The sequence below is a fragment of the Pelobates fuscus genome, chromosome 11 (assembly GCF_036172605.1).
Source record: "Pelobates fuscus isolate aPelFus1 chromosome 11, aPelFus1.pri, whole genome shotgun sequence".
Classification (NCBI taxonomy): domain Eukaryota; kingdom Metazoa; phylum Chordata; class Amphibia; order Anura; family Pelobatidae; genus Pelobates; species Pelobates fuscus.
In genome coordinates this window covers 112770318-112783948 of record NC_086327.1, presented here as the reverse complement: position 1 = coordinate 112783948, position 13631 = coordinate 112770318, and the positions used below count along the sequence as shown (strand labels likewise).

General features: G+C 39.7%; 1 protein-coding gene across 6 annotated transcripts in view; it reads right to left on the bottom strand.

Moving 5' to 3' along the window:
* Nucleotides 1–13631, bottom strand: part of SAMD11 (sterile alpha motif domain containing 11) — a 159137-nt gene that overhangs the window by 36153 nt on the left and 109353 nt on the right. For all 6 annotated transcript variants that reach the window (XM_063436917.1, XM_063436913.1, XM_063436914.1 and 3 more), the window contains exon 6: nt 4991–5083. In XM_063436917.1, coding sequence (XP_063292987.1) covers nt 4991–5083 — 93 coding nt within the window. The remainder of the gene's footprint in view (nt 1–4990; nt 5084–13631) is intronic.

Here is a 13631-nt window from a genome sequence, read left to right as displayed (position 1 = left end):
TTAAAGAATTTAAAAATGCGTTTAGTACATAAAATCCCATACACTCACTTGTCACAAGTCATCATTGAAATGCCAAGAAAATATTTATTTTAGACTTACAATTAATCACTTAAACTGCGCATGGTTCATTAAAAGGTATATAAAAAGTACACATTAAAATTTAAATGTAGTCATTTTAAATCGCATCTCAACCTTTCCTCCCTTCCAAAATCACAAGCAAGAAAATAAATATGTTACTATGGCTGTGATCTAAATCATGGAAGATGTAACTTTATACCTGCGGTGTCCAACCTGTGGCAAGATGGCTGTTGGATTTTGTTTCCTAGAATTCGCTACCACTGGCTGGATACTTATGGGAAATGTAGTTCAGCAAGAACATATTGGGTATATAGAAAGGAAGTATGCATGGCTCAAAATTTCCACCTGCCACTAGCCATTGGCAAATTTAGCTCTGGCAAGTAGAAATTCACCCCTGGTGAGCATACTATCACTTAGAGTGGCAAGTACATTTTACGACGAGGCTTGTAGCCTAAGACTTAACATTTTAAGCCCTGAAGTGTGTAATAGATTATTAAGAAGAGGATTGAAATAATCTGTTTTAGAAAGCTCACGCCTGCTGGAACAGAGCTATGCCATGGTCCAGCAGGGAAAGGGTTTAGAGAATGGGTTTTTCATATTGCTCTACCAGGAAAAAAGGAAAGAAAAAAAAACAGAAAATGCTAAGATGAAAGTCATTAATTAGCTTGAAGACCAGACAAACCCGATCTGGTACTTTATGTGGATTCAGCACTCACTAATACGCTGCTCAATGCAGCTTTCCTGTGTCTACACTAGTCATTACCAGCTAATATGTCCAAAGGCTGGACATTGATCCGGTCAAATCTCCTGCAGGCACCAGAGAGGCAAAGTACAGACCAGACAGCATCTGTCTGTCTGTCTTCCCCTCCAGTTCACAATGAGAACAATTATCTTGTGGCTGAGGCAGAAGTTGCAGCTTTCATAACCAGCCAATTAGCAGTTCCTGAACCGTCTTCCAGGCAGATTGAAAGGTTGAGTGGGTCGTACAATGGATAGACAGCCAAGCTCTCCCTCAAGTGATATGTTACAGGGTGCGGGAAATCTAAGCGTAGCGGGGAAAATATTCCTGTCTGAGCACAGTTAACCTTTTAACAGCCGCAAATGATTATTAGTTACTGTGTGAAGACCTCATAACTCCCAGTACCATTCTGCGGAGTGGGATGAGATGGCTATAGGGCCAATGTAAGAATGACATGCTCTACGGAGTGCTGAATAAAATAATTGGGCGTTTAAGGTAATTATTATTATTATTACCCAAGGCAAAGAGCTTAATTGCTCAATGAGAGTTGTTCTATGACAGACTGGGGACTTTTGGCCACCCTTTGCCTTACACATCATCGTGTAGGGCAGGGATAGGCAACCTTGGGCAGTCCAGATGTTGTGGACTGCCTCCCACATCCCCCATAATGCTCTTACACCCATAATGCTGGCAAAGCATTATGGGAGGTGTAGTCCAAAACATCTGGAGTGCCGAAGGTTGCCTATGCCTGGTGTAGGGCAACAAAAGAAGATGTTTATTACATCAAAAGGACAAAAATAAAGTATGACGTACAACGTTATTTTTGTCTATATGATCTAATAAGCCTCTTTTTTTGTTGCACTACATCATGTCTATGGATCTTTTCCCCCAACTAATTTGGGGGCAGTGGAACCCTATCATTGTGCAAAAGTATTCTAGCATAATTTCATTTTAATTTTCTATTTATTTTGCACACTTTGCTTTGGGTGATGGTATGTTTAAGACCAATTCAGTGGGCTTGGCAATATTTAACACCGTTATTTTGGTGCAAACCTTGTTGGTCTGTTCAAATCACCACAACGCACTATTTAGCGAGGAGAGACCATTATATATGTATATTTAAACATATATGTCTTGTTTTTTTTCTAATATGCAATAAGATGTTTAATATCAATCACGTAGCTTGGCTGATCAGTGGCACTGCTCCTCAAATAACCTAACCACCGTAGAGATTCCAAGGCTTCCATTAATACAAGCATCACAACAGTAATATACTACACAACTACCATGATAGTAAATTCTGAAGGGGGACACTTAGAACAATACAATGAAAATACATCCAGCCTTCATTTAAATTGTGTCCAGACAAGGTTTTTCCTGGAGAAAGCCACTGAGATCCAACATAAACACTGACGGGTGAATTGGCATTATGTAAAACAATGGATATAACTAATAATGGGTTAACTAGCTCACACCATCGTGATGCTTGTAGTTATGGGGTTAAGTGAAAGAGAATTCCATCTTCTAAGGCAACCAACTGGGTCCTTCATGGCAATGAAATCTCATAATGAGAAATATTCAAGGAGACCTCAAAACAAAGGAAGGAATCTACCGAGACTCCAAAAATAAAAACACTAATTATTTCTGATTAATTTTGTTTGGTAGCATGAACAGAACAGAAGCTTAGAGAATTAATTGCTATGTTTTTTCATCTCCATCTTCCTTTTTTTTTTGCTCCCAGCGCGGTGTAATTAAGCATTACGCTATTTGCAAAAAAAAAAAAAAATGATTTTCTTTAAACTCTAACTTTGAAAGCATGTTTTTCCTTACAGTGATCATGGGATTTAAGTGGTTTTTCAGGCCCTGGGCCAGGCTATTGTTAGTAAGGACAGGTAGCTAAAGAAGGATAATGTGGAAGAGGATGAACACAACATAGTAAGAAGAACTGGGATGTGAGAGAGGGCGGCAAAGCAGAATAGAAGCTAGTAAGTAGAGACATGAGTGAGACAGAGGAATGAGCACTGTGCCGAATGACAGCAGAGGGCAGGGGAAAGAGACTGGAAGATGGAATAGGGACACAAAGCCCCAAAGGTAAAATAAAAATGATTGACTTCTTCCTAAGAATGCCTGGTGTAATGCTATTCAAGGCATTGTTTGGTGAATTTGGGAACAAGTGGTGACAATTTTAAGGCTCTGCATGATTCAAAATGGCATGTACAACCTGGGGGAATATAAATGGCTCTCCAATCCTTTACTTTGCAGCATTTGGGCAACATGCTATTCCTTGTAAAGTAGCTGACCCCCGATTTGGGCTGGCATTCACCTAGAGATACTTCGATCATTGGCTGCAATTCACGAGGCGAAAATGCACAACAGTGCATCACTACTGGTTTAAAATGATGCTCCAAAATTCGGTCTTTCTGGACCCAAAAACACAGGAGACTTTTTATGAGAACAGAGACCAACATACCCAGTTGTGCAAATATAATAATACCCCAAACTCCTTCATAGCTATAACTCTAATATATATATATATATATATATATATATATATATATATATATAATTATAGCACGATAAGGAAACCTATAGAAAAAGTATTGCTTTTGGCCTATGATGGAATGCATTGCAAGGTATTTATAAAGAACAATCCCAGGGCAACATTCCAAATGTGGCGCAATCACCATGGCAACCAATGGAATGTATCTGCTAACTGATGCAGTTTTAGTTTTGCCCCAGAATTATTCACTATGTGGAACCCTCATCGATCTTATATTAGTGAGTAATATTTTCTCAGAATACATATTCCACAGTATTGTATCCAAGTCTAAACAATTCCAAAACTATAAGATTATATTGATGGTTTCCACATTATATTAACACTAAATAAAGTATTGATTTCATCTTTTCAATACCCATGTCTCTCCAAATTATCAAGTGGTAACGAGGTGTTAAACTCTAAAATGAATATCAGCGTGCAATACTTACAAACGATGCATGGCCAGTATTAAATTAATGCTCAATATGAAGTTAGAAGTTAAATAACATTTTAAAATCATTGTACCATCAAAGCTAAGATAAAGCAATGCTATATAAACATGGACCATAGTACGCAGATTATGACATAGCATACAATAGTACATAGCTCTTGCTCCTGTAACATTGTCTAATTTATTGTTACATTTCCCTTTGTTGAAGTTGGCGCTATATAATAATAATTATTATTATTATTACGCCAATGACAATAATAATAGCTATCCCCATGATGGATGTTAACAGCGGTCACTGTGGGTTTTGATTGGGATCTGTCCGGTAGCTAACGAGAGTTCCAAGTATACATATTGGATAATAATTTGGCGGCCGAGAATCGAAAACATTTACCAGTCTGGATATTCAGACTGTTTCACCAATATGATCAGGAATGACATAGGCAGAGATTCAGGTCTAAATAATTCATGCCAAGAAGCCAAGTCTGTAAATCTTTCCCAGAGGGTATCATCAAATTACTCATCCAAATAGAGAAGAATTTATTTTAAATGATCACGCAGCACAAGTTTACTTTTTAGTGTTAGCGATAAGGGGTTAACGGACGTTTGCTGCAGGTGCTAAAATAACATTAAAAAAATAATAATAATTTTTATACAATTACAGAATGAGCAGATGAAATAATTCTATACGATCATATAATTAGTAAAATACTGGTCAGGTGATTTACAAAAAAAAACAGTAGCACATCAGGTCTAGCACATACATATTATACATTCAGTTGTGTTACAGTTGCTGGGAGAACTCTCTATATTTGGCATTACCCTTCCTTATCTAGTTCAATGCTGTCATCGGGGAAAGAACTGGATCACAACTTAATGTCTGGACTGACATCGTGTAAAGTTTTAGCAGCCTCATTAACATCCATCTGCATGCAGAGGGAATCATTAGGGCATCGAGAAATGACGCTCCTGATAGCAACGAAAGGGTGGGCTAATGAGGCATTTTTATCCACTCAGTGGTCCAGCCTCCCCTCCCTCCTGCGACTCTTTGACACTCCACAAACATCACCTTGACAACTATCACTCCCATCTTCCACGCCCCCCCATCAACCCCACAACTTGCACCCACCTCCCACCACTCCCATTCAACAAGCAGCTTAAAAGAAGGGCGCAAGGCATCACTCACCCTTTGGAGACTCACTTCTGGCTTTCTTGCTTTCCAGTGGGCACTCGCTGTTACTATTGGGAGAGCATTCCCTCTTCTTTCCTAAAAAGTCGTCTGCGGGAACATAAATGAGGAATGGAAAAGAAAGAAGAGAAAGAAAGGATGGGGGGTAGCGGGAAAAAGGAAAGAAAGGGAAAAAAATAAAAATGTCAAAAAAATATGAAAATGCAAAAAAATAATATACAGGTTTACGTTTTGGTTTTCTTTAAATGATGTCATCGTTTCGACAGTTTAGATGTCTACAAGGTTGAGAACAGACAGTAGGGAAGTGTTAAAAAGATTGCTAGGAACCAGCTGTACTGCTATCCCTTTCACAACATACCCTAACACGATTGTTTTTTTCCTTCTATCAATGTGTGGCACATCATCCCATGTTCATGCAGAGAGAGAGGATCAATGAAAGATTTTTAGCTATAAAAATATTAGATGCAGGTTATTCCTTACTGAGATTCATCATCGGTCCCCCGTGCTTTTTGTCAGCGTTCAGAGCCCCGTGCTGAGCAACTGGAAGAGAGTCTGAAATTCAACTCAGCCTCCTTTTTACAATTCTTGTCCAACACCCTTTCTCTGACTGCCTGAGCTCCCTCTCCTCTCTGTCTTAGCTGGCTGGCTGGCTGTCTCCACGGCCGTCTCGCCTTCCCTGCCTGCCTGTCTCTTCCTCCCTTCTGCTGGTAGATGCTACAGAAACATCAGACTCTTTTGCATTAGTGAAGCTCTGCGAACCAACGTAAATATCTAATATACAATTACAGCGTCCCCCTGCACAGATTTCCAATCAATACCCTCCTATTATGTAGCTGGGGGAGGCTTTGGAGTCTGATACGGCTGCACGCGGCAGGAAGGAAGAGGTTTGCTGTCATTGGAAGCTTCAAATTCTCATCTATCAAAGGCTTGTTACAAAAGAAGCATCTTAGAGGAACAAGCCTCCCATGGTCTGGCTGGGGTAACTGCTCTCTGCAAGTGGGCACAATAAAAACACATTTAAAAGTCCCTGTTTTAGAAGCTGAAGGTAAATAGCAGTATTTTCTAAAGATCAAACCACTATTTTTTTATTTATTTTTTTAAATGGTTATAGCTCCCTTGCACAGATGATAATTTAAGATTTAACTACTTTGCTATGAAATTTAGCAAACGTTCTTCAATCTAGAATTCGTCTCATGCAGTTAGTGCAGAAGTGGTAACAAAACATTCACAAAAAACTGTTACCGAACTACAATTCCCTTGATGCTTAGCCAGTATATTTCTGGGAGAAGATTCCTTTTGGTAACCAGTGTGTTTGGGTTAATGATATGTGGATCACAGGGATTGATGGTGCCGAACAGGACAGGACAGCACAGGCAAAGTTTGCTACAAAGTCGCAGACAGTGTGCTTGGCCGCAAACACTGAGCACACAAACAATGGCAGATATCCAAGCAACCTTCATAAAGAACACGGCTGCCAGTAATGTAACAAGCAGGGAAGGGCAGAAACCTACAGGCATGTTCACAGAGCCAGAATCTGCCCACACGCAGACACGCTTTCCCGCTACTGACAAAAACAAATACATACGGACTGATACCACGACACCACTCATTAACACAAAGGCCCTTCCAAGATCCATATACATGTAAGAGATCAGCTCACACTGGAGCCACAAAAAATAACCCTCCTGCTTATTACGTACTGTAACACACATATACAATATACTTGGGATTAGTGTCATTACTCAGATCTTACACACAGCCATAGCCACCAGATTGATCAATCCAAGACTCAATTTCAAATAACCATGCTTATAATAGAGTTACAAAGTAACTGTGTGCCAATAAAACTCACCCACTGCGCAGACCTTTTTTTCATCTAATCACACTTTGTAATAACTTAATATTAAACGATATTTATAGTTCACTGCTCTCAAAGAAATGACAGTACCATATTTATACATAAATGCATTTGATTCTATACCACTGACGGCTAACTTTTTCCACACCGGCAGCTGTGATCCAAGCTTGTGGTATAGTTTTACAAGTCTAGGCTCATTGTCATGAGCTCAAGCACAAGTTTCTCAAAACATTCCAATGTTGTAACTTGTTTTGCTATATAAATGCTAAAACACTGAGGGGGCACTCCAAGCACCCCAATGTCTACAGCTCTTTGTAGTGGTTATGGTGCTATGTGTCTAAGAGAACCTTCTCTTAGTTCAGGAGATTCCGACATTCCAAAGCACCCAAAGACTTATCTGCGACTGAACAGAAAAAAAAGGAAATTATAATTCCACGTTATCACATCCATCCTTAATCAACATAAACAGGCTGAGAACACTGCGTTAACCCGCCCCAGCCCTCTCAGCCTCTCCTTACCATCAATGGACCGATTCAGATTGATAATGCGGAAATGTAATTTCCTCCAACTGATTTATCATTTTGCTAATCAACAGTTCTACTCAAACCATCATCAGGCATATTCATCACAACTCATACCTCCAGTGACATTGTCAATCCTACTCGCAACAGTCAGAGAAGAGTCTCTTTAAAAGACACTAGTCACTAAAGTAACTTTAATTTAATGAAACAGTTTTGGTGTATGGATCATGCCCCTGCTGTTTGACTGCTCAATTCTCTGCCATTTAGCAGTTAAATCACTTTGTTTATGCAGTCATAGCCACTCCTCCCTGCATGTGACTTACACAGACTTGATAAACACTTCCTGTAAAGAGTCATCTAATGTTTACACTACCTTTATTGTAAATTTTGTTTAATTTAGAACTCATCATCTCTTGCTCTGTTAATAGCTTGCTATAACCTGCAAGAGCATTCTGTATGTAATTAAAATTCAATTTACAGAGCAGGATATACAAGTGCGTTACATCAGATTGAAAATAAACTATTTTGTTGTCATACAGGTTGTGTCAGTCACAGCCAGGGGAGGTGTGGATAGTTCTGTATAAACAGAAACAAAAGTGATTTAACTTCTAAATGGCAGAGAATTGAGCAGTGAGACTTCAGAAGTATGATATATACATAAAAACTGCTTCATTAAGCTAAGTTTGTTTCTGTGACAAAAGTGTCGCTTTAATCTAAAATGCTTGTAGAAACTTACCTTCTCAAACACCTACATGCTAAATTTTAATGTAAAATGGATGGCACCAGTTTATAACCAAAACACGATAACTGTAAACTCTAAGACATGCTCATGCTATTGTTAAATATACTTGGAAATCATAAACCTAAATGATACACACCTTATAGGTTTCTCTCCATAACACCTTAGAAAAGGATAGCTGAAAGTAAAACCCAGAGAGAGGGTCTCTGTACTAGCCCCCAAGTCCTCTGTAGGTAGATGGATACGGAGTGTTCCAAAACTGACTAACGTCTTTCTCCCATTCAAGGAACATATAGATTCACAATAAGCTATTCTATCCTTCACTTACACACAGACACACCTTAGTAGCTGTATCTATGTGATTTTGCACCCAAATCATCCAAACAGCCGGTGTTTACTGGCACGCAGTGTAACAGATGTGTGTGGGATTGGGGTGGGTTCTGTCTTGGCTGTCTTGATTACAGTAGCAGTGTCCCGGATCTCGGAGACGATATGTGGAATTGGCTTACGTTCAACCGTGTGAATATGTGTTTAGGAGCCTACTTATTAAAAACTACAGTAAACAATCGTGTACAGCGAGAGCTCATTGCAGGAGGAAATGGGCATACAACCTGCATGGCTCATTGGCATAACAAGGCATTTACACGGTGAGCTTCACGGTTTATAGTGAGCATTTGTTTACCCAACAGCTGAATAATCTTCCCAAAGACAAAAGTACACAAATTAAATTGGCATAGTCTAACAGCCAACAGGTTGAGTTTGAGATCTTTTCTTCAGGTCAGTGATTTTGGGTTTAAAATTTGGAATTTACTTTGAATTCCTGACTATTCACATTTTCATAAATAACTCTTCAAGTGTAATCAAAGATTTAGAGACTATGGTGTGTATACGTGGTGAACGGTTTGTCATACAACTAAAATGTCAGCTTTATTCAATGAAGGTTCTTGGAAAAACTTTCACCACTCAGCGAGAGACAGTAAGAGATCCCTCGTACAAGAGTTATGGCAGATGCCTACATCTTTCTTGTTTTATAAAGATACAATGGATAAATATTTTCCCACTCCTTCCGATCAATGCCAACGTCTAAATATTCACAAGTATACATACAATAGTTCATTACTGCTTATTTCCAATATATAAAATGTGGTTCTATTGAATTACAGAGAGCAGATGTTAAAACGTTTCACAAGTTCATTAATATATCACAGAGATGTTCAAACTCCACCCAACTGTTGTGGGGACCACTCAGCAATATAGCCACCAAGGGAGGGTCATATCTTGGTCATCCTTCCCATCTTCTATTGTAAGACTATAGAACTCTGTACCATATTTAAAAGTCTTCGTATCCATGTAATGGGAAAGTGTATGTTCCAAATAAACAGAGCAGATTTTAACCTGTCCCTTACAGAAATGGAAGAACCTCATACTGTGATTTAAAAGTGCAATCTGCAAAACGAGGTTTAAAACACACACAGTCGTGGGAAATTACCGTAATAAGACTTCACACTCTCTCTGAGCTGAAATGTCCTTTCTTATCACACTCACAAGCACATGATGGGGAGATGTTTGTGTGGCTTCGGAGCAGTAAACGTGAAGACATTTTATCTTACAATAATGGGTTTTGCAATGCGATCCAATTAAAAGCACATTAAATGACATGACGGCTATTAACAATGAAAATCACACGGAACATACAGGAGTGAAAGATGGTAGATGGGGTTTAAATGCTCTAGAACCTTAAATGTTTTTCACAAAATTCAGACAAGGGATGACACTGTCACTGTTCTCTCTTCAGTCTTTGAAAGAGTTAAAAAAAAAAACCCACAAAAAAAAAAACCTGTCCCATTTCTTCTTCCTTACGCTAAACATATCAATCATATTACATAACTGCAAGTCAAAAATCTCAAAAAAAAAATCAAGCTATTCATTAGGATGTCCATACACACACATTGCAAAGACGTAAAAATCCTCTAGCTCTGGTCCAGTGATAATTTATTGCTTAATTCTCTATATAATAACTCCTATTTAAAAGTATAGCTGTGCGAAGGTACTTAACATGCATGTGCGGAGGGCAGACCAGATAAATCTCTCATTCGTGTATTATCTCGGTTTAAACCTCTATCTTTCTGCACACTTCCCCTTTTATTTAATCTTCCTCCATCTATTCCCTGAATCCCTCTCAGAATTCTTCTCTATCTTGATTTTGCTGCCGCCTCCCTTTGCTTTTCACGTCTCTTTATTTTCCCCACACTGCGTTCTCTTTTCTCGTGCTCTCCCTAGAACTCTCTTTGCTATTAAGCAGCAACCTGCAGGGCAAACACATCTGTGGGAGCCAGCATTACGAGCTGTTTGCGGTAGATCTTGCCTCTGCTTGGCTAATGAGGTAGCACTTAACCAGTATGACTTTAGAGAGCTCTTCCACAGAGCCCATCACAGTGTTAAGCACCCCAAAGTGCGTACGCCAGAAGTTGGCATGATCCGCGACTCAAAAGGGGCCAACACACCTACTGTCCATGACACGTCTGACGGCACAGACTTCTTAATTCGTCTCTCTTATTCCCTTAATCTGTCATCTTCATCAGGCTGGGGAAGTGGCAGCCAGCAAACCAGGACTCCCACACAATCAATCTCCACATTACAGCTGACAGAATGGTGCTAATAACTTATTGATCTAATGTTTGCCGAGCCCCACTGGGGTTGCAGAACCGTCAGTGATTGGCTAGGAGAGCAGAGACTCTGCCCAGAGCAAAGCGGAAAGCCTTCAAACTGTCTTCTTCCTGAGGACCGTGGAGAGAGGGGTGGGAGGGGGAAACGAAAGAAGCACAAGGGGAAGCAGCAAGGGAGCGGAGGTGCAGGAGAGAGAAAGATAATAAAGAGAGGGAGTGTGTGCTAAAGAGTGCACGGGGAACGTAGAATCGGAATAAGCAGGGAGGGTTAGGAAACAAACACTTTGAATAAAGACCGTAATAAAATCATAAATGAAATAACAGTCAGAAAAGTAAATGTAACAGAAAAGCAAGACTGCGTATGTCCCTATGCAGACGTGCCCACAGTATACAACTAGCTGTGAGTACACTCTCATAATTCTTCATTTGCACCAGGCTGGCATAGGGTACTGGGAGTTGCAGTCCCAAAAGAGACAGATGACAAAGGATGAAGTTCTAGGACTGATTGATACTTGCAGCCTTCTAGGGGACACTGAATAATGGGGCTTTCAGTCCGGATTTAACTCTTTCAGTGGAAAAGTAGTGTGCAAGAAGTATATATATTTTTATTTTTTTTAAACAACAGAGATTAACAACAAATAAACACAAAAAGGCAGAGAAAGCCTGTTATCCTGTTGGAATTAGGCACTCGAAAATGAAATTTGTAGGAAAAGGGGCCATTAGAAAAGAACAGAAAGGGATGGAAAGGTGCACCCCAAAGATATACAAACTGGCACATACACAATGGGGGGATGGACATCTAAATCACAACTATTTGGGAAAATAAAACAATCACCACGGAAACCAACAGAAGTGATTACTCACTTTTAGGATTGCACTACAAACAGAATTAAGATTGTCTCTCGTGTATGAAAATTATCAATGAAAGGGTAAAAAGTTCTGAAAGTAGAGCAGTCTCCATGGAAACAAAATACATTTTTCAGTTGACCCCTCCACTTTCAGAATTCACATGTAACATTATAAAGTTCTAAAAGAGGCATGATCGCCATGGAAACCATTGGACTGTTCCTGCAGACTGTGCCACTTTTAAAAATTTGCCCCATATACAGAATTCAGATCGGCTCACGTGCTAAAATGATCAGTTATATAGAAAAGTTACTGAAAATGATAGAATCATTCGCCATGCAAATTGATTAATTGTTCGTGATAAGGGGCCGATTTCTGCACTTTACAAATTTTGGCTTCATATTCATATATTTGGACCATAATAGTGGTGAATAGTTCAAGTCCATGATGCATATCTATGCAATAAAAATTAGCACGTGTTAAGAGTGATATAATTTTCACTTACATTATATAACAGCCTTTTATTGAATAGGCACATATGGAACTAACAGTTTTACAGCTAAACAATGCAATCCGTTCAACAGGTGTGACCCATGTACACAACACAGTTCTTAGAGACACAGACATATACATATAGTTCTCCCTATTCTGATTAGTTGAACTTTGCTTTAATGATACATAGGAGAAAGGACACCGTTTATATTGAAGTATTAGCAATGTGTACATATTGGGCTCTGTGCAAGGAAAGGCCTAGTCTTCTAGAACCTATTGGCCACTAAAGCGTTAAAATGAAGTAAGGCCCTGACAGCAACCAAATGAAAGAGCTTAAAAGTGAAGCGTGTGGGTAGAAAAGGAGGGTGCTTACCCGTAATATTGTCAAAAGTGCAGACAGACAGAGCAGTCCGGGGTGTAGGCACAAAGTCAAGACGAAATGGAACGATGATGCATTTGAGTAAACAAGATGATGCGGGGAGCGCTATACGCACACAGTGAAGGCAGAGGTGTGAATCAGAAAAAAGAGGTATAGAGAGAGGTGAAATGTTTCTATTATAGATCCGAAGAGGGCTTCAGAGAGACAGACAGGAAGATGGTGAGTGCGAGAGGTCCTGGCTTGTGTGAAGCCAGTTTACAGATGCAGCACCTTGCAAGCCGTCAAAACCTCAGGGATCTAACCACAAAGCCTTTAATAAGTCCTCACTCAGACAGGTCTGCTGTCAGCACCAATCCTAACCCATCCCATTAGAAGGGTGCTGGACGCCAGCAATCAGACTGTCAGTTGGCTACACATTATCTACCAACACTCCATCTATCGCTATTCATGGCCGTGCTCTAAGGACCATTTCAATCCTTCTTTCAACAACAATCTTGAAAAATGTATGACATCACTAAATTCGTTAATATAAACAATTAATTCCTGGTCTCTAGGATGTCCACATACTTGGAATGTTTTACAATGACTTTAACAGCAATCTCTTCTGACTGCCTTACGCCTGCATCTGACTCTCTTCTAATGTCACTGTCGCCTACTCCTCCTGGCAGGTCCCATCTCTGCCTCTCTCTTCTGGCTAGTGAATCCCAGAAGTTGCCCCCACCCCCCTTTTTGTGTACTGAGGTGAGGTTTTTAATACTGTACACTGCTGTGTAGTAGCTGCGTGCAGAGACATGGGTGAATCCTGCATTCCTTTCACGCTGACTGCATTTACATTGGAGCTGCCCATCTAAACAGATCATATCACCTGGAGGAGGAACCGTACAGCTAACATTCTAATATGGCTATTATAGGACAAATGCATTCCAGCAAGGCCATCATTAACATTTTATTTTCTATGTGTAAGTTTGTTATATCACCAAATATTTCGTATGCTCTGTCTGTCCGCTGTACAGCAGTACAATTGATGCTTTATAAATTTATCAATAGTAATGTCAAAACTATTGTGCACTCGTTTTTTTTTGTGTGTGTTTTTCTTCTTCCGCCTTACCGCTCCTTTTCAGTTGCTGTAGGTAGTAA